Source organism: Falco peregrinus, chromosome 6 (assembly GCF_023634155.1).
Source record: "Falco peregrinus isolate bFalPer1 chromosome 6, bFalPer1.pri, whole genome shotgun sequence".
NCBI classification, from domain to species: Eukaryota; Metazoa; Chordata; class Aves; order Falconiformes; family Falconidae; genus Falco; species Falco peregrinus.
This window is the reverse complement of record NC_073726.1, coordinates 30,050,395-30,072,620: the sequence shown is the minus strand read 5'-3', so window position 1 is coordinate 30,072,620 and position 22,226 is coordinate 30,050,395. Positions and strand designations below refer to the sequence as shown.

The following is a 22,226-nucleotide window of genomic DNA, read 5'->3' as shown; positions in this document are numbered from 1 at the left end:
TGTATATCTCAATTAACTCTACACTTCAGCTACGCTACAGGAACCATACACAGGACTAAAGTTAATCTGCTTTTATTTGGAAAAATGACACATCAGAGGAGATCAGTCGTAAGAACACCCACACCTTAGAGACTAAACTGCAAGCTATGGAGACTTCACAACAAAGTCGCCAAGAAAGTAAAATGGTAAAATGCTGGGTGCTAATGAGCCTCTTTCAAATGAGGAGCTTGAGAGAGATGCAGAACTGAGTAAGGACAGGTAACTGTGGAGGACCACAGAGAGCAGATGGTAGCAATACTGTAGGAGAATGTGTTGAAGGCTGAAAACATCTATTCCCTTCCTACCAAGAATGATCGAGTCTTAAATACCAGCTACACGCAACACCTTGACCTGACTGTCACCTTGTACAAACTCCAGACAAACTATTCTAGCCGCAGTTTCAGGGGTTTTGTTCCTATCAGAAGACATCTGCCCTATCTTCTCCCCCACCATAGCAGATCCGCTCCCTGACCTGGTTTGCCATGTGGCAGCACGAGTACCAGTGCCAGTAAGCCAGGGGCCAGGGGACGCACTGTCCTGAGTAAGGGCAGGATTGACCCAGTTAGTAAGAACCTGCAGTTGTGTCAGCTTAAAGCAAATATGAGATACAGCCTCAATGTCTTGGGATAAATAGCACTTCTCGCCAAAGCGTGTTGTAAATGAGTACAAAAGCTGAAGACAGCATAAAGAATTGCAGAAGGATGGGGGAAGGAAGGTTTATGTATTCAAAGACAAGCAAAATCATTAAGGATGAGCAACAGAGCAATAGGAGATGAATACAATGACATTTAACTTCAGGTAGCCAGGTGCTGCATTAAAAGGAAACAATATAAACATCATCAGGCATATTACACTGTCCCTCAGAAGCAGTGACAAAACTTAATGATGCCACTTGAAGACTCTCCTGCTGAAGCTCTCCACAGTTTGTTACTAGAAATACTTACTTCTATACTTGCAACAAAAAGAGAGGACTGATGAAACAAGCTACAGCATATTTCTCTAGTTTGCTTAAGTGAAACTGAGTTTCCTCAGCCTCCAAAAAGGGACACGATTATAGGAACCAGGGAAGCACAATTCTTCACATCAAATCTGACCACGCTGGTTTTGGCTGGGTAGAGTTAATTTTCTTTGTAGTAGCTGGTATGGGGCTCCATTTTGGATGTGTGCTGGAAGCAGCGTTGATAACAGGGATGTTTTTGTTATTGCTTAACAGTACTGACACAAAGTCAAGGCCTTTTCTGCTCCTCACCCCACCAGAGAGTAGGCTGGGGGGGCACTAGGAGTTGGGAGGGGACACAGCCAGAATAGCTGACCCAGAATGATTCAAAGGATATTCCAGACCATAATGCCGTGACACTCAGCATGTGAATCACGGGGAAGAAGAAGGAAGGGGGGGGGGGGGGGGGTGTACGACGACATTCAGAGTGACAGCATATGCCTGCCCAAGCATCTATTATACATGATGGAGCCCTACTTTCCTGGAGGTGGCTGAACACCAGCCTGCTGATGGGAAGTGATGATTGAATTCCTTGTTTTGCTTTGCTTGCATGCCCAGCTTTTGCTTTACCTATTAAACTGTCTTTATCTGAACCCATGGGTTTTCTTGCTTTCACCCTTCTGACTCTCTTCCCGACCCCACTGAGGTGGGGCAAGGGGGTTGGTGGTGGGGTGGTGAGCAGGCGGCCATATGAGGCTGAGTTGCTGGCTGGGGTTAAACCAGAACACTGACAAGAAGCTGACAAGAAGTAAGCGTCTGTCAGACAGTACAATCCAGCACCTACAGTTTTCCACCAAGCAAGCCCTTTGCCAGTACTTCCACACCTGGAAAAGCTAAGCACTGCAGACAGCAACCCCAATTTCAGCATAGAAGGGGAAACAGAAACACCACTTCAGCTGAAGTCCTAAGGGAAAACTGCTGGATAGAATAAATGCAGCATGTTAAATATTAGATGTTAATTTCTTTACTACTTAACAGCTCAAAAAATGAGGCCATAAACAATCACTTCATTAGTGCCAAGAAAAAAATAAATCCATTTTTGAGAGAACTTTTTCAGCACGTTCTAGACTTCTACTGAAATTCCATTCAAGGAATAGTTTCTACTACAGCCTGCAATGAAGTGGAAAGAGGACGGCCTCTAGGCACTGATGAGATGAAGCCACAGCCAAGGCAGCAGACCCATGCATCAATGAAATCATCACCATCAGCACACAGTACTCCTCTGGCTCTCGGCAGATCCCACCTCATATTGGTGGGCTCATCAGCTCCCCCAGGCACTCATGTCTGAGAAAAACTGCAAAGACAGCAACAGCCAGCCACAGCTCCTTGCTGCTTTTTCATCCTCCGACTCTCCCTTACCCTTAAGATTCAGGAGGAAGCTGCCAGTTGAAAAATGCCCCTGCATTGCAGGAAGCTGTTCACGCTTCCATCCCAGCCAACAACACTACATAGTCTCAGGAGGACAAGCGACACTCAGGAGGGAGGGGATGAATGCTGACAGTTCTCAGTCTCACCGCTTGTAGCTGCCCAGGGAGCTCGGCTCAGGGCAGAGCTCAGCTGTTCTGTCAATGTGGTCTAGAAACCTTGAGGCAAAACCCACAGAAAGCCATTTCCCACAGTTTTTGACGACCTGTTGCAATAAGCTCCCTAACATTGCGCTTAGTTCAAAAGCTTATTCACAGAAATGTGGTGGATTTTCATGGAAGGGAAATCTTGATTTTTAAAGCTATCATTTGTATCATATCCTGAGAACCACTTTCAACTTTAGTGGTACAAGTCACACTGACCGAGTCAAGCAGATGTTGGCTTCTATCCAAAAGGTATTACAAAATGACTGATTAGCCAGCATTAGAAAAAACATCTTTGGTGCCAGACATGCATGAAATGGGTCCACTAAGCCCCCAATTCCACCAGCATCAGACACGAGGTTCTCTTCTTAGGCTAGTACAAGTCTCCCATAAAGAACATCTACACATAGTCAAAAAGCACTACACTCACAGCCAAGAGCACTTCTGTTTTATCACAAAAATCACTGCACAGGTCTTGGGAGATACTTCAGTGCAACAGCCCAACTCTTTTTCTAGCCTGTTCTATCAACAGAAAGTAAATCTCCCCCATTTTAGAAAGCGAGAGCTATTTACACACAGTGTTCCTAAGCTGAAAATTCCAAGTAATAGCAGTTACAATGAAACCGGCTGCCAATGACCTGCACTGCAAGGGAAAACAGGCTCTGCCTCCAGTCACTGTGACTTCCATACCATTCTCCAAAGACTATTTTTCCCATAAGCAAAAACAACACTCTCATTCAAATACAGCTGAAAACTGCTGAAACACCAACTAGGTGGTAAACTAACCAGAAACCATGATACAGATCACTACTGAGAACTCAACCTTTACACTTCCCTACTCACCACTCCAGTGGCTTTTCTGACAATTAAGCCCACCTTCAGCTTACCAGCCACTTACATGAATAACTTATCTTTACTCATTCAAGTGCACCACGTTGTCATCTCTGGGGGAAAGCTACTCCAAAAATAACAGCTATACGAGATTTCATGACTGAATTCTTAGCCTTCACCATAAACATACTCAAGTCCAAAAGCTGACAGTACACCACACTAGATACGAAATAGCACATGGACTAGTCAATTCTACTACAAAATATATTAACAATCCAAGCAGAAACATTCCAATGCTGTTTGGGCTTTTTATCAATATATCGGACCCCTCTGACTCTCTTACCATTCACGGCTTTTTCTATCAGTTCTTCACAAGCATCGAAGTCTCCCTTCAACACCAGTTTGTCATGAAGGTCTGTCAACATAGGGTGCTCCAGACCAATCTTGGTTTTCTTCTGCAGTGACTCAAAAGCTTCGGTGTAGTTGTGCTGACGAAAATGTTTTAGGCAAAGGCGAATGGCTTCCTGTTCACGGTACTACTGGAACACAAGAAAACCTATGAGATATGTAGATATTTTTTTTTTGCCAGCACTGCTGGGAATTACCTGTGAACCTACCTAAAGGCAGAAGCAGGATCTCTTACCCACTCTGCACATAAATTGCTCAGAAGCTTACAGAGGAATGCTGTACATTACAAGCTGTGCAGACATTTACTTTCCAACAGTATAGAAATTATACAACTTTGTATCATCCAACTTAATAAGCATACAAGAAGAAAGTGCACAGTGTCCCAGATCTCTCGAGTGACCATTATTCCCCCCGCATCTGCCTGGCCCTGCTGTTCGAGGCCTACACGAAGTACAGAGCAGGAAAAAGCCTTTGCTATCAGCGTTACATAATTTGATTGTATGACTCTTATATAACAAAATAATTTAGAAGAGTAAGTAGGTCACAGCTTTTCCAGAAGCAGAAGAGGGAAAAAAAAACCCACGAGAATAGGAATACTTGCAATGACCATCACTCCTGCAACGGAAAGGCAGAAGGCAGGGCTGAGCCCAAATCCTGCAGGTTCGTGAGGGTTTCTGATCAACGGCAACAAGGATTTACATACACACCAAAGTTTTACCTTCTAAATATTCCCACACATCTTGAAGCAGATCCTCTGCTTTCATACTGCGGATGAGCCAAAGCTGCCCATTTCCCACTGAGCTGGGGGAAGGGGTGAGAAAGGCTACAGAAACCCACGCTGGGTCAAACATCCAGGCACCGAAACATGAGGGAGTAGTAAACTCCGCATAACAGCTTGTGCTGTTAACCTACCAAATCATCCACTGCATTTTCAAAGCTGCTACCAATATGCGTAAGTAACAGATTTTTTTTTAAGCTGGTAATTAGCAGAACCCCTTATTTTAAATAGATTCCTCAAACCTAAATTTTAAGGCACTGAAGAAAAAAATAAATCTCAATTTCCATCTTTAAACACATATCTACTATGCTAAAAAGCAAATGTAACTTTGAGCATCTATAAGAGTGATCAAGTTACAAACAAAAGATTTTACTCCTAAATGGACACCACTGCTAAAAGTGAAGTTTACAGTATTTAAATGAATAGAATCTTTCTGAAAACCTGGAACTAACACTGACATTCAACAAAAATTAGTGCTCTCGAAATAATGGCTCTACAGCAAGAATCTCAAACTGAAGCAGCTAAAAAGAAACACGGCCATGCGCTATATTTTTAGTTCTTAATCCATCAGTATTTCACAGCTGCAAATAGCCAGAACTATGCATTTTTAGAAAATCAGCTCCCAGCCCACATGAAAAAGGCCAAGGACATGAAACGATAAAAATGCAAGACTGTGGCAAAGGAACACTAAAGCTAAAACAGTTTTACAGCACAACTCAAAAAAACCAATTTTTTCTTTCTACAAGATACCTAAGACACTGTCTTTAAGCAAACGTTCACTTATAGCAGTCAAGGCCAAAACCACATTAGGTTATTTGTTGCTCAAAGGGATAGCAAGCAAAAGGATAGCTGCACACCAGCACCAACCAGCTTCTGCACTTTCAGCTCCTCCAGACATTAGACAAAATTTAGACTTGGTACATTTCCATTGAGCCTCTCAAGACTGATCGACTTGTCTTGTAAAGCACGAAATGACTGTTGGATGCACGTTGGCCACTTGATGCAACATAAAAGTTTGTATTTAAGCAACATTACAGCAGTACTTCAGAAGTTAAATTTAAAACCTGTTTTTTAATGCAAAAAGGTGTATAAAAAGTATATAAAAGCCTCCTTTTTATACATCACCATACAGGTTTAAAGAGATGACAACCCAAATAATAGCTTTGATCTAAAGCTGTAAATAATTCCTACAGTTAAAAACATAACAAAGGCATGAGACTAAGATATTAAGGCTGTCAAATACAGTAACAGAATTAAAAATATCTAAGTGTTCATTATCAAAACCTAAGTAATAATAGTCATCGATAAACTGCCACTTAGTTGTTAAAGGATGCCCACTCTTCAGTAAAATCATAGCAGTGAGGCTTTCAGGAGGCAGCAGGCTAAGCTGGACAGCAATGAGAAAGCTGTGGGGAGCGAACCAAGGAGCGTGTTTTGCTGCTTTGAGTCCTTATCTGTTACCCCCCAACTCCACTCCCTTCAGGAAATGCAGGTTTTGTTGGTTGAAGCACACCCAGCAAAAAGAATTAGCAACTTTGCTTAGAACTTCCTTCTCATCTGATGTCTCAGGCAGTAAAGAATTGTTAGATTTCAAAGCCTTTGAGACTTCCAAGAATATGCATGAAAATATTCCTATCATCTCAAAGAACTGCAAGAAACAGGTCAACCTTTCTGCCTTTCCCTAAATATGGGTCAACACATATCCTCCCATGTGGATTCTGCAACAGTGGCCTCTCAGGACAGAGAGAGAGAAGAACATCTGAGAGACATGCACTCATCACCAAAAACTTGGCAAATGATCCCAGTAGAACCCAAACAATCATGACTAAGTCTCTGCCTTGCTGCTTTAGGGCTCGAAGCTTTAGAAGAACAATGCTGGCATCCCTTGAAGAAGCCGTCACTACATGCTGACGACGAAGAGTGTTGATTTCATGGTTTAAGATGGAACAAAACAGATGCTGACATCATCATCAGATGGCTCCTGACCAAAATAAAACTCAGGGCTTCCTGGTTGCAGCAATTGGTCAAAAATGCCAGAGACACCACCATGTGCAGAGGCAGCAGACAGTACAGAAAATCAGCAGCAGCCTCTGTCAGCTGGACTTTTCCAAACTAAACATCAGCAATCAGCAGACTAATGACCACAATACCAGTTTAATCAAAAAGCAGCTACAGACAACTTCCACTGTGACTGTCAGTGCTGTTTTTAAGCCCTCCACAAAGAAGCTTGCGATGCTGGTATAAACCCGTATGAGCCAGACAGCACAGCCACAAGGCTTCTTAACCACACTGGCAGCACCATAAAGTGGTGGGAGAATCACAGTGCTACCACACACAACCTTTAGCTTCTTTTAAGTTTTTCAGTCAAGAAGCAGATATGTTGCTCCACTACTCAAGTTTTATTCAGCTGGGATGATGTCTTCTCTGCAAGACAACATGAATTCCATTAATAGTTCCAGAAGATCTACGCATTAAAAGCGGCAACAAAATGAATTCTGGTTGTCAGTGCGCACTTCCCTCCCACAGGAGAGGCATCTGTAGTACTCGATTAAATACAGTTTATACAAATAATGTTTAGGAAGTCTTTGAACTTCCTGTCTATCAAAGCGACAAATGGCATAAATCATCTCATCTCACAGTCCAGTGGCATCAGCCTCCCTCTGTTTCAGAGTATTTGGCAAAAAGACAGTGAGAGGGAAACATCAGATGTGGAAGGAGCTGCAACACTGGAGACACCAACATGGAATCTCTTTAAAACAAGCTGATTTTTATACCCTGTAACAAAAGCTGCATATGTAACCCAAAACACTCTACTCACATACAGTCCTACCGAAGGACTGGTATGGGAAAAGAATGACTAATCAAAGGCATGAAGAGGGAGAACTGGAATCTGGTTTTGTTAACATTTATTTCCCTTTCAATACAAATACTATTTTACTAATATTGTCCCTTTTGACTCAGTGTTCCTTTCTTTTATGTTTTTCTCGTGATGTCTACCTAGCAGGGTTGTTTAGGGGGTTTCTGTAGGGATTTTTTTGTGTGTGGTGGTGGTGGCGGCTTTGGGTTTTTTTTGGCATGTTTTGTGGTGTTTTTTTCTTTAAAGAGAACAGGCAGATACATTCAAAAACAATCACTTAAAGTCAAGAAGAGGGAGAACTGGAATCTGGTTTTGTTGATTCATTTCCCTTTCAACACAAATAGTATTTTACTAATATTGTTCCCTTTGACTCAGTGTTCCTTTCTTTTACGTTTTTCTTGTCATGTCTACCTAGCAGGGTTGTTTAAGGGGTTTTTGTAGGGTTTTTTTCCGGTTATGGTGGTTTGGGGTTTTTTGGTGTGTTTCATGTTGTTTTTTTTTTCTTTAAAGAGAACAAGCAGATACAAGTCAAAAATATTCGCTTAAAGACAAAGTCAGCCACGCAGTTTGAGTATTAACTATGTATGTTTGGGTTTTTTAATAGCTGACACTCAAGGAATGAAAAGGTCACATAATTCCAGCAAGAGAAGTTTCACAAGATTCTGAGACCACAAATCTTCCAACAGGCATCTAAAATGCAGGCCTACCTTGCTGTACCAGTTGAGGCACGGCTGGACCACATCTGGATCATCAATGCCATTAAGTTCAACATACCAGATACTAAAATTGAAGCTAGGTCCCCACGATAAAAGTGGAACTGGAGAAGAAAGGAAAAGGAGAAAGAGGAAGCATAAACATCAAACAACCACTGCATTACTCTCATCAGGCTATACATAACACAATTTCAACACAATGCTTTCAAAGGTTACACCAAATTCGGTATTTCTGATTCGACATAAATTCTAGTTCATTTAAGTAAGCTTGGGAAAATTACCAAATACATCATTTTAAAGTTGTCACTTAAAGCAACCTGTGCCAAGCAACATTAACACAGCAGATCACTACAAAGCAGAAGCTTGCTTTAAGCAAAAGAGCAAAAATACTATCATTTAAAACAGCTCAGAGGCAACAAGCTTTGACATGGATGGGAATCACGAGCATACTAGCGACAGTATTTGCTCCTCATAGTACATTTATTTCCACATTTGTCAGCAACAATTATTTCCCCTAATGGTGAAGACAAGAAGCTTGGGTATTTAAAATTTTACAAAATTAGTAACGTCTGCAAGTTGTGGAGGAGGGAGGGAGGGAAAACTGTCACTTTCCAATTTAAACACTGTTTCTAACTTTTTTTTTTAACCCTAAATCTGTGCAGCTTTTTGGCTAGTACTGTTTTATCTGCATATTGGAACAAACATACTTAAAATATTAAATGACCCATGAAACACACTGCAGCCTCCCACCTAAGGTTCTCTTCCACTCCCTGTTAACATCTATGATCTTGAACTGTTCTATTGATTAATCTGAAAGTTGAGACTTTCTTCTGCTTTTTGAAGCAACTCCCAGAAAACCTTTGTGTGAATTCTGACTCCTTAAAACTGCAGTGAAATCAAGTGCTTCAATTCAAATACTTCTGTTTCCTTTTTACTTGACCGTAACCGATAAACAGAAAAAGATAGTATTAGAGGTGAATGAGTGATACCAGCAACAGCATGGAGTCTGCTGCTTCCTCCTTTCCACAGAAACTATTTTTGCCACAGAGAAATTGCTTGTTGTTTTTCAAGCCACTATGAAATACCACTGAGATTAACTTGTTGAACTAAGGGTTTTCTGGCCTGCTCCTTGAGGAAATAAAAACCAAAATGTGTCTTAAAGTTGTTCCTGAGCTCTTAAAGGTTCTTAAGTATTTATACTTCAAACAAGCTAGATCTGTTATTTTCTGCCATGTGTTTGGGCACAAAGCATATGTTCAAATACATTTTCTAAGTTCTGAAGGGTGTTTCTACAAACTTTATTGCTAACGACTCGTGACAACTTCTGGGAACAGTCATCCAGAGAAGAGACTCTAAGAAAAGATGCAAAGTGACTTGGAATGTAGGATTCTTAACTGATTTTAATATCTGTAAGTAGGTGCTTTGTATGTCACAGCTCTCATATCATCCTGCTCAAAGAGTTCTTCCTACTTCATTGTTCAGCATACAAAGCGAGATGCTTTCAGAGCAATTCCTAGTAGGTGCACGTTTATGAGAGGGAAAGAAGTGACCTGTTTAGAAAAAACAAGTCACCTGCCTTCCATCCACATTCCATATGTTCTACCCAAGAAACTCCTTTCTTGCTTAGTTTTGTCCCCTGCACAAGATGAGTGCTGCAAATACAGTACCTTAAGATCCTAAAACTTTACTACTTTTAAATCCAAGTATACAGATAAATTTGATCCCAGATGCCCCACCTATTAAGGCAGCAGACTGACAAAATGTCACATGTAAGGATAATGCCTTTGATCTATCTTCAGACCTGAATCCACAGACCAAGACCAAACTGAAGTTAAATTTGGTCTGCTCTAAAGAACTTAAGTCTATCCACAAGCTCATTGTCCTGAAACACTGAACCAAACCACAGACCACCTCAAATGGACCAAGACCATCAATTTCCTAATGGTGAACCTGGGGCCAATTCTCTAACACTGAGTTTACCAGGTAAAAAAAACAAATCCAAGCGTTACCACCTTCTCACCTCATTCCAGAAAAAATGCAGAGGTATCCACCTCTGGTGTTTTTCAGCAGTACTTCTCTCAGAACTTCCATGAAGTTCTCCCAGGAAAAAAAATCTACAATTTGCCCCCTTATCTCAGTAGCCAACTACAGCACAAAAGACATTATTGGGATGTGCATAAGAATCTGGGGTAGCTATCACCACAAAAAATGTGAAGCCATCAACTTGCTAACACCTCCCCTCCTTCCAGTTAATTCAGAGCTTTCAGAAGTCTTGCTTACAAGAAGGAAACACCAGAAATGGTGATTTTAACATCAAGATTTTCACGGTGCAATCACCTACTTCAAGGAAAGCGCATACATTGTGTTGTATAGGGAATGCAAAGTAAATGCTTTCCCAGTGCTGCGCAGGTAAAGTGAAGCTGATCTTTTTAAACTACTCCATAGGAGTAAGAAAAGAAACAAAGCAGAAGGGTTGAAAATGTAGTGTCACTTCTATTCTACTTAGGACAGGTCAAGTGTTCTGCTGGATCATCTCCCCGTTTTTTAACCTCTTCCCAGGCTCCCAGGCTACACAACAGAGACGCCTCTCATCCCTACCCCTGCCCCCTCCTTTTTGAGGCCTCCACAGGTGTGCTTAGCTCTTTAGACAAATCTCCTTTTAGAGCAGCCACAAACTAACTTAAGTTTAAGTGCAGCAAGGAAATAGCAAGTCACACAAACAGCAATAAGCATTACTTACCAGTGTGACAGACAAATCTCATTTCTATTTTTGCACAAAGTTTGGAGGCAACAGCTGTCTAGCATCCCGGGTGCAACTCCATTTCTTTCCTCACATCTCCCAGCAGCTGGTTTTTATTTGTCCTCCCCTTCACCCACTTGAGATTGACACCACAGCCTAGATACACACAAACCTACTACAGCCTCTGCAAAAGCTGAGAGATGTTCCCCTCTAAAAATCAGTGAATACCCTATCCTGCAATACAGTTGCAGGGGCCACAGTTTATGCTATCCATTCTTTGCTCCATTGCTTTTTTCCCCACACAGGCATCTCTGAGGTAGAAATACACTGCTATTAAAGGATCCGAATGCCTAAACATTCATCCAGTTTTTACCATTAAGCCACATCAGTATAGTTTTTGCTGGATGTACTACAGCAGCCCATCCTGAAACACATATAACTGTTCAGACCAGTTGAACTGTCACTCTAGTGAGAGGTGCCCAGCAGAGGAAAAATAATATTAAAAAAGAAAATCAATATCCCTTTAACAGAAGCGGAACTATTTAGGTCACTTAAACAGTTCTTTACCCACAAGGATGACTTTAGGGGATATTTCTCAATAATCAGAAGCTATGCCTAGACAAGGACTGCAGCTCTGTACACTGGAAAAAGATAGCAGCAAAAGCATTAAGCAGTACAATAGCTTCAAATACCTCTCTCAAGCTAATGTCCATGTGCCTCATCCACAGGCAGTAGACAAAGTACGTTTGTAAAAATGCAGGAAACATCCATAAAGGAAGTACTGCTCATTTTTATTACACCAAAGCTTAAAAATCTTGAAGCCTAGTTAGCAACTCCCATACTAGTCACAAACTGGCATGAAAATTACATCCAGCATTTCTTCAAGTTCTTTCAGGGCGATAAGTTTTTACACCACCTTCTGCTTTCAAGGATACTGTACGAAAAAAATCTCTGCTTTGAGTAACAAAAAAAACAGAGCCAGAAACAAAGCTCACCGACATTAAAAAGATTGTTCTTCAATATTTTGCCCAGTTAAGTATCTTCTTCCACCTCCCAAGTTCTTTAATGAGGTGCTACATAAGTATAAAAATTACTTGTCAAGTAGGTCAAAAGCCTGCGCAACTGGGCATTTCAGTGCTAAGGAACTGAAGCTGAACTGATTAAACTAAAAGAAGTGCAAGCCTTTTCTTGACAAAAGGAGAGAGAAATTGTTTCTTCTCCTTCCTCTGAGTGTGAAACTTCCTCTAATAACGTAAGCAATGGAAGTTGTAGGAAGTATTGTCCCCTCTCACAGATCTACCAGTCTCATGTCCCTCCTGCATTGTCCCTCCATATAAAACCACATCATTATGTTATTAACGGTGGTGTATAGGTCAGTATACTTATCTGCAGAATTATACAGCAAATGCCTGATGCAAGTCGCTGCTGAACTAACACCTTCCCCAAGTACGCAAACCTCACTGATAGCAGTAACTTCTGTGGTGTCAGTCTCTAAGAGTCCAAAAGGGCAGATTTTGGCCTCATGTTTACTGGCAGCATTACAAGAACACAGCACGGTATTTTGAAGTTTGAGTTACTTTGGCTAGCAGCTTGGAAATTTTAACAAACTGAAAACATTCAAGCTGTGAATCTGAAAAATAACAGAATTTCATAACATCATTTTGCAGTTGTTTCACACCAAAAAATACAACTTCATAAACAAAATGATGCTAGCCATTGACTAGAGGCTTTAATAGGTTTTGGTGAAAATATAATTTTCATTTCTGTCCTAGCATAGGAATTTCTTCATAGAAGACAGCTTCAAGAAACAAAAGGCTATACATATAGCTAAAAAAGAAAACTCATCTCAAACCATAACTAGTGAGCAAGTGACAGCTAGATTTGAACCTAGTATTGACATACACAACACAGAATGCTATGTGAGGAACCCATCCCAGCCAAGACGACATGTAACTTAATACTACTCATGTCATGTCTGAGGAAAAACCCTGGTAGTAGAAATTAATCACCATTTCACTTTCCTAACAAGTTTCATCTTACTGATACATTTCATAACATCAGAACACATTTTGCTGGAATACAATTTACACATCCAGAGAAGCAGCTAGTAATCTTTCTGTTCACCCCTTTAGCCCTCCAGTAACTACTTGCTGGTTTTTAGCCACTAAAAATAACACTTCCCAAAAACCTAATGTGGGAAGCTTAGAATACATTTAAAAAATAACAATTTAACTTTCCTGATGTAGTCAACTTTTCTTCTGCTCCTCCTGAGGCTTCCCAAAGCCAAGTGCTACAGATGCTTCCAAAAGTAGCAGCCAAAACGAAAACCAATGAACAATCAACTTCTCTACTTCTCTTAAGAATGGGAAACACCACTGTTTATGGCACAGAAACGATTACTTGATTCCCTGCCTGAAGCTTTCAATTCCTCAGGCAAACATGAGGGGGGGATTCAGAAAACTGCATAGAAGCCAGCAGAGCAAAGCCCCACACAGCCACTATCATCCAAGTCTTGGCAAAGGAATTACCCAACACTTCAAAATACTCCTAAAATAATCTGAATTAGTCCACAGCATCTTATCTAATTTTTCAGCAACTACCTCCCTGCTCTATTTTTAACCTTAAACAGCTAGTTTAAAACCAGTCATTCTTTTACTATCTCAGTAAGTAGACGGGGGAAGATAAATTCATTGAGCTACAAAAGGCTAAAAGGCTCTACATTCTTGGATTAAATCCAACCAGTGCCACTGATGGCCACTGTAAGACACTTCTCTCTAGCCTGCATGAAGCAAGGAAGAGAGATCCTCACCTGCTCCCAACACAAGTCACAGTATCCAGCCTTCATCAGCACCCCCTTTAGCAAGCAAGCTTCACCACAGAAACAAGACTACACATCACATGGGGTATCATTCTCATTTGCCCCTGGATGTCATCTTTAGCCAGAGATGAGACATAATGATTAGAGTAGCAGGAAGAGAACAAGGAATGCCTCTGCTGTTGCTCTGTGTGTTGCAAGCATGTTTTGAGAACAAATGACTTAAACCTTTTTCAAACTCCAGGGCTGCAACACTGAAACTTTTACCAGTATTTAGCTTAATGATTTTTTTAAAGCTCTATATGGCAATTTATAGTAGGACAGTAAGCAGCTTCTCCAACAATTAGTTGGCTCAACAACCATATTTCTGAAAATTACTCTATTTCACTTTCATTCCCCAGGATTTAAATTATGAAGCTATTACTTCTTATTTACAGGACTTCACTGTGTTCCAATCTAACCAGCCTAAAAGATCATGAAATGGAACAGCTATTGTGAGTACTTTGTCTGAGAGCAATGAAGTCACAAGTGCCAAGACTGGCACAAGTATAAGAAGATATTATTTTCTACTCAGAATGCTGAAAAAATGCATTTACCTATCTTAATGAATCGACAGGGGAACATCTGTTCATCAATTTTATGCTTCAAGGTGAATGTTTCTTTGTTATAATCATTCTTTAAGCCACTGTGGGAAAAAATAAATAAGGTTACTAAATCTTACCTTGTATTTTAGGACTAGCTAATAAATGCAATCTAGGTCATGCCTGAAATGCGAAGCTTGTTTCATATTACTGTGAATCATAAGAACGCATGCTGGACCAATGCCTGGGCTGCTATCCACCACCTTGTGTCTCCCTGGGAGGTAGCACTGGCTAGTGTTTTCAGAAGGGAACTGACATCGGATCAATGCTGCTCGCCTGCACCTGTACCACTATGACTTCAGCAAGAGATCTGCCTGAGCCGTACTTCCTCATTTTCAAGAGGTAGATGGACCAGCTCTAGAATTATCACACTGCCAGAGCATTACTTCATTAAAATATTTACTATGTAGTATAATTTATCAAAAATCTTAAGTCTATTTTTACTGAAGATGCAAGTACAGGTCCCAAAATAAGGATTTTTATTAAACTTCAGTACACATGAAGTGACATTAGATATCAATAATTACCATGCTACTAAGACCTCTTTCCCCGTAACTCTAGCAGCAATAAAGTCAATTTGCAAGACTGGTCTATCCAAAGAAGGCAAAAGGGGTAGGAAGGGCTGTGGCTAGTTTCAGTACGATCTTGAAGGACACCTGCAGCAAAGGACTTCCCATGTTTCTCCATGGCTATTCTGCTTGACTGCAGATGATGTACACCCATACATTCCCCAAAGGTAGACTTCCCTTCACTAGGCCTCCAAAAATAACTAGTTCCTGCTACACATTTGTCTTGTACTCCTAGATATTTAAGTATCATTTCCCTTTCTAAAACAGAAGACTCCTTAAAAGGCTGTTGCAAATTTACATTAGCAACTACTCTGAAGCTCTGGATAGCTTGAATAGACAAAAGGCTCTTTCTTTAGTCCCTACCAGTACAACTACCAAATCAAACTAAACAAAGGAAAAACACGGGCTTTCCATTTGCTTATTCAACTTATTTACTCATTTAAAGAAAGGCAAAGCAGCTGATCAGTTCAGACCTTTACAGCTGCTACCAGGTTCTTGACATAGGCAGGTTACTTGGGCTTTTGAAAGCTACTCTAAGTTACCCACACCTGGGAAATCATTTCTCTTGTGCCTCAAGCACACTGAAGGAAGGAATCTCAATCTAGCAACATTGCACCCTGTTCTCAGCTCTTCCAAATGTCCAAGTTTGCTCTCCACAAATCCTCTGTGGTTAGAGCAGAAAATGGAAGGCTTCCTGAACCAAGTGTTGAGATTGCTGCTCTCTGACCTGACTGTAAACACAAGGGCAGCTAATTGCAGGATCACAACCACAGCTCCATTACACTGGTAGCCACGTGTCTGCATGGGAGCAAAGGGGAACAGCATTTTGGTCCAGCCTTTAATTACCATAGCTGATGAAATCACATCTTACCTGGACAAGAGATCTGTCATATTTTCCTCATTCATCCCACCAAAGACTTTAAACTTCTTTAAATTGCAGACATGCGTTTTCTCATATTTGCCAAATGTGATACTCTGGACTATGGCAGGTCTTTCAAGTTTCAGAATCAAGTACTGTGGAAGAGAGAACAGTGAATTTTAACATTAAAGCCAAGCTGGAAGACATACTAAGGGAGAAGGATTACAGCCTTCAAAAATCCAGTTTACAAAGCCTGAGAATGAAAGTTAAGATGATCCTTCCCCATTATTATATTTTCTCCTTTGTCCCTGGAATAAAGCAAAGGGGTTTTAGGAGTGTTACTTTAAAAGCAGTTTATCCAGGAAAAATATTTGGTTGAACTACCTATTCCTAGCATTTCTATTCAGGGCTTACATACATTCCGTCAAGTTGGATGCAAGACTTCCTGAAATCTGGCAAATAGGACCAAACTACGAGAGAGTGATGATTCAAACGCCCACTACAGCCTGAAATGAAACCTAAACTGAATACACAATTAGATAAATACAGTATGTTCCACATGCGAAGAGAACATCAAATTACTTTTCCTCTCTGGGCTGACACTATTTAACCACTGAACACAGACTAAGTTTGATGTGTGGCTAACATAGGAACCAACTGCTTATTAACACCACCAAATAAAACCAAACCACTTGACTGACTATAAAGGGGCTTTACACATAAAATGATGAAAATGTTCTCCCTTGTGAACATTTGCTCCCTCCTTACACAGATGTCCCCTCCACAGCGTATGAGCAGTCAGATTATTTATATTCAGGCCCCAGCCAGCAGCTTCACCAGCACTGCTAGAAGAAAAGCATATTCAGAGACACTTGCACCGTTTATCAGGGACCACAGAGCACAGAGTTTACTTAACCTTCCCCTGCAAAACAGGTTTTGGAGGGAGCCTGGAGACATCCTGCTTTGAAGAATTTGTCAAGTTTTATATGTGAAAACGATGCATTAAATTCTCTTCCCTAACTTCTGAGAAATAAGCAGTACATAACAGAGAAAGGAGACAAAGTGCAGAATCACAATTACTCATCATGCTGGATTTTATTACAAAACCCTGTGAGCAAGGCTACAGTATAAGGCGATAAGCAAGGCGCTGTAGGACACCTTCCACTGCAGGCACTGCTGGTGGCCCTTTCCTCTGAGAAGCAGCACTGCCAAGCCAGACATGACCCCCTATTTGGAGTCTTTCATCGACTTCAAGTAGAGTATCTGCATGCATCTGGCTGCTTCCTACGGTTCCTCAGTAGAGAATAGTATCTCCCCATAAAGTGCCATGGGCATCACACTGCTTGTGCTAAACAGCTCAATCAGCAGGATAATGTTACCTTAGAAGTGTATCTTTTGGGTCAGAAACAAAACAAATTTTCCCATCCAGTTACTTCTCAGTCTTTCTGTCATTGCCCTATAAAGCAACTAATTCTCAATGTAGGAGCAGTACTGACATTCTAGAGAGCACTAGGATAAATCTGATCTCAATGGCTGGTTCTCACTAAAAACAGCTTAAAAGAAATACTGGTACATATCATGGATTAGAATGTAGACTGGATAGGTACCCAATAGAATAATGAGGATTTACTGCCAAAGATGCTTCCAGCAACTCCAAATTTTTCAGAACAAAGAAAATAAACCAGTATCAGCACTGCTAAGGTACAACAGAAGAATGTTTTGGTGCTTTTACAGGTATTATTTTTTTTTGACGAAAAAGTTCTAGTTTTGTGACAAACACCACCCAACTAAATATCAGAACTTAATGTTAATTTAACTAAGAGTAAGCCATGCTTTTTGTTTCAAAGTACTTCCAAAACTTTAGAAAAAACAAAGTTCCGTACAGAAAGAAAGATTTTCTAGAATAGGGAAAATAAAGTGATTAGCAAAAGGATGGCCCTGTAACGAGCAAGGCAGTACTTGATACATGGCACAGCCTGCTGCCAAAATTCCCATGCAGAACAGACAGTACATAACAATATCTTAAGAACTCCTCCTACACCATCATATCTCCCCTGCAGATTTCTCCTGAAGCTGAAAAAGTGAAGCTAGCACTATCAGCATCAGCAACTGCAATTCTTAATCTTGCTGGAATTACACAAACCTAACGCTTGGGTCATGAAGACAAACCTTCTCAAGTACCACACAAGATGTGCAAAAGCTCGGCACAAACATCACCCTGCATTATTCAATTCTTACCCTAAGTTAAGGAAGAGAAAACCAGGACTGCAGTTAAATCCCTTATCTTGGCATACATGCATAGAAGGGAGCAAGGCATGGCAATTACTCTACATGGCTAGCAGTGATTTCTTAAACCTGCGAATAGGGAAGGAGCTCTGCAGCCCTCCTTCCTGCTTCCACACATCCCATCACCTGCTGGGTCAGGCAAACACTACAGAAAATAGAAGCACAAACAGTAAACACAACCTTTCTGCGAATTTATCTGCCGACTGATATGGAAACAAAAGACAGGTTTGCTTTAAATCCTGTGGCCCAATACCGGTACCTAATGTATGCTTTTTTCTATTTTTTTTAATGCATATACACACATATATACATATTAAAAAAAGGCATACGTAGATGTACTTTTTGGTTTTATACACAAACAGACACTGCTGCCATTGTGGGTACAGGCTACAAACCTCACTGGTGTTGAGAAAAGATATTACCTTAAGAGCTGCAAACAGCTGGCTGCATGAATATTTTTGGACTGCTACCAGGATTTTAGATGTGACAGACTATTCTCTATAGCTTTGAGTGATTTGATAGAAGCGTACATAAGATCAAGTGATTCAATCAATGTGGAAAGAACAAGTCTATGAGATTTCAGACAAAACAGATAACATATTTAACACTTTTCCATCCTATTGCCAAACACAACATCGGTACATTTAATGTCCAAATATTCATGAAGTATTCAAAAACTCCAAATTATAAACTGAAGTGTTTGTTCATTAGAAGCATGGCAACACTAATTGGCATAAGCGCGCAAAAACCTCAGCCTAATTGTTAAGCCTCAAATTACAACACTTACAAAAAAGATGCTAAAAAATATGAGAAGGGTAAGACTCCTTGTTTACAAGTAAACACATTTATAAGTGAAGACACACAAAAAGTAGAGTAAGTCATGCATGGCACTTCAGCACCTCAACAGCTTGTTACGGTGCACCCAAAAAAGTAAATCCAGCCCTGTCACATTGGGAGCTGCAGCAAATTCCAAACTTTATTGAAGCTCTGGTCTGTGCTACAATTTGATGACAACCATACGCATGCTTCTGCATCACACAACTGAGTGTAAATGTTATTAATATGCTTTAAATTAGTTCCTGATACAATCTACACAGCAGGATGGAAATCAAGAGAGAAAAACTGCTCTTCCCATGCAAAACAAAAAACCAAATTGTTTGGACAGTGCTACTAACTTCATACATCGGCTTTTCAGCTGTCCAAAATTAACATCTCCACATCAAATACCCTGAACCAGATTCCAAACTGCACTAAACAAGCTGCATGTGCAATTTGAATCACATAGTATTTTATTATTTTCTTTCTTTTTAACCATTTCTCCTGGAGCATTTTTTATTAGGGAGTATTAGCATGTCAAAATAACAAAATATAATTTTTATTTTATATATTTATGTATGTATTTACAAGGGGCTGCTCTTGCCCACTACACAAACCTACCCATTACTTTTGTGATTAAGCTTGTGGCTAAATAAAAATCTATCCTTTGTTCTACACATGATTAATCAAGCCACTCAGAGGAATTAAATGTTGTTCTGCCTGCAGTCTTCCAAGTTAGACCATCACTGGAGCCATCAGCACGAGCATTTACGACAGGGCCGTTGTCTTCAGCATTATTGCTTCACACTTCCTATGTAAGCCTAAACTAGTTTAAAAATAGAACAATCGGTCCTCTTCTGCCTGAATAGGTTACTACATAACAGGTTTGTTATTGAATATGTAATTTCTGGGTCATTCTATTTCAAGAGTCAAGTAAGATATCTAGTTTAATAAACAGAAAAACAGCTGTCATATGTATTTCCTTTCACTGGCACTCATTCATAACCAACTGGTAGCTCTCATGGCCACAAGAATTATTTAACTCTACCATACCCATAATACTAAGAAAACCTTTTACTAAATATAGTCACGTGGCAGTATTTCAAGTGTCTAGACTTCCACTTTCATTTTCTCTCCCTTTTCAAAAGGGTTTAATAAGGACTCCAAAAAATTTCTCACAAAGCATCAGTCTTCACTGAGCTACTGAACACAGCCTCGGCTTTTTACCAGTGTTCCGATTCACACCTACCCTGGCAAGAGGAATGCTCTGAAAGGAAAGGTGGCTGGACAGGTTTTGTTTCGCTCCACAAGGAAAAAGAAAATAAATCAATGTTCAGGGACTCGCTCGTATTTTTGTCTTTGAGCCAGCATAGCAGCACCACCACCTCATAAGGGAATTAACTAAACCCTTACATTAAGGCAAGGCACTCCGAGACAAACACCAGTGATTAGGACATGCAGAACTTATTAAAATATCTCATGGCACGTTCCAGTGAGCATGACTGACATTAGTCCTCGTGTTGTATCTTAGCCCTAGTTTCAGCTAACAGTTGTAAACAAGGGAAGCTTTATTTTACTGAGTTTTAGTTCATTTCCTGTCCTGGACTATTATAGCCACCCACACATTTTAACAAGTGCGTCACCTCAAAAGCAACCAATTTTTAAATGAAGTGATGTCGACACACAAGCAATAAAATGCTTTGCAACTTCATTTTCCATAGGAATAATGGTATCTATTCTAGGGATTGAGTCATGTGTATATATCATCGTTTTTTGGAATACAAATTGCCCAACTCCTAACATAAAGCAAGTGATTTCTCCTCAACTTCTCACCACTTGTAATTCAGTCATCCACTATTTCAACTGAAGTTTTCCAAGCTAACAATTCAGCTGAAGAACTTCAGCCATCTGCAGGAACGAGGAAGCAGGAAACCTGTATAGAAGTTTTACCTGCATTAAAATGTGACAGTCTTTCAACGGCAAGGTACAAGAACTAGCCATTTTGAGCAAAATGCAACCAAATCTGCAGTTCTTTTGTCAAGTATGAGACAACACAATTTGCAACTGTTTCTCACTATATAGACAGAAATAAGAACTGCATTCTCTGCACACAGGCCTCTTTTGCAAATTTTAATTCCCTATTCTCTCTTTCCAGTTAATTTTTCAACAGAGAAGTTACACTGTAAAAAATGCTTTACATGAGTAATTAAACACTCAGGTTAGAAGCATGAGAATTAGCTACAGTACATATTAGAGACACTGCAAATACATCATCTCTCTTACTCAGCACCCAGGACTCTGCTTGCTGAATACATGAGCAACTATGCAGCATCTTGTATTCTCACTATTGCATGCAGAGGTTCAAGCAAGAGGAATCCAAAAGAATGGCCTTTTCCACTTAGGCAGCCAGGTTTTCTGCTGGCTTCAGCAAGACAGCGTTTGAGTTTTATTCTGTGATATTTATAGACAATCTCAGTCACCACTACAAAGTCAAGTCAAATAGGACCTCAAATCTGGATACCTCCTACGCATCATCAAATTACAGAATGGTTTGGGTTGGGAGGGACCTTAAAGATCAGCTACAAGATATATAGATGAGATATATACGTAGATACATGATAATGGTAACTCCTCTCTCTCCTATCAAAAAGTTTGGTTTAAATGACTTGCTTAGCATGTGGGGCAGTGCACAATTCTCCAGGGTTGGATTCAGTAGCTCTGCAACAGCATCTTCATTCAGGCCATGACTACTACACATAAAAATTGTCAGAAGACATCTCTTTAACAAGTTCACATGGTTTGGACAGAAGTCTACTACTCTAATTATTCCCTGCTTAATCTACATGCCTGAACATAATTTCTATCACTGCTTGTGAGCTTTAAACACAGGCTGGGAATGTTCCAAAGCATCCAGTCACAATAGATGCATTCCCATTCCACAATCAGGTTTTTAAAAGCACAAAATATTCAGGATGGCTCAGAAAATTAAAGAGCAACTTTTAGCAACCATTAAGAGCACCTCAGGTGAAAAAAAAACAGTCCAAAGCTATACCAGAAGCCAACCTTGCCTTGTGAATGAGAGAGCCCTAAGAAAAACATGGATTGCCTGCACAAAAGGAAGTAAAGGATGGCACAGACTGTGATACAATACATGCTCAATACCCATTACCCTGCAATCGATAGTTCCTAGATAGACTAAAACTGCTTCAGGCTATGGATTTAATTCCTATGCTGTTTATCAAAACATACAAGTACAAAAAAAAATAATCTAATTATAAAAGCAGTAGATGCACAGAGGCATCAAGAGGA

At 40.3% G+C, this 22,226-nt stretch overlaps 1 protein-coding gene across 6 annotated transcripts in view; it reads right to left on the bottom strand.

Moving 5' to 3' along the window:
• The window catches only part of MKLN1 (muskelin 1), a 98,527-nt gene that overhangs the window by 60,380 nt on the left and 15,921 nt on the right, over positions 1–22,226 (bottom strand). For 3 of the 6 annotated variants that reach the window (XM_055808980.1, XM_055808981.1, XM_027778694.2), the window contains exons 3-6: positions 15,828–15,970; positions 14,343–14,431; positions 8,186–8,295; positions 3,779–3,971 (exon numbers count right to left, since the gene is read on the bottom strand). In XM_055808980.1, coding sequence (XP_055664955.1) covers positions 3,779–3,971; positions 8,186–8,295; positions 14,343–14,431; positions 15,828–15,970 — 535 coding nt within the window. Of the gene's footprint in view, positions 1–3,778; positions 3,975–8,185; positions 8,296–10,931; positions 11,064–14,342; positions 14,432–15,827; positions 15,971–22,226 lie in introns of those variants that run through there. The other 3 variants (XM_027778696.2, XM_055808983.1, XM_055808982.1) reach the window with 3 other exon arrangements.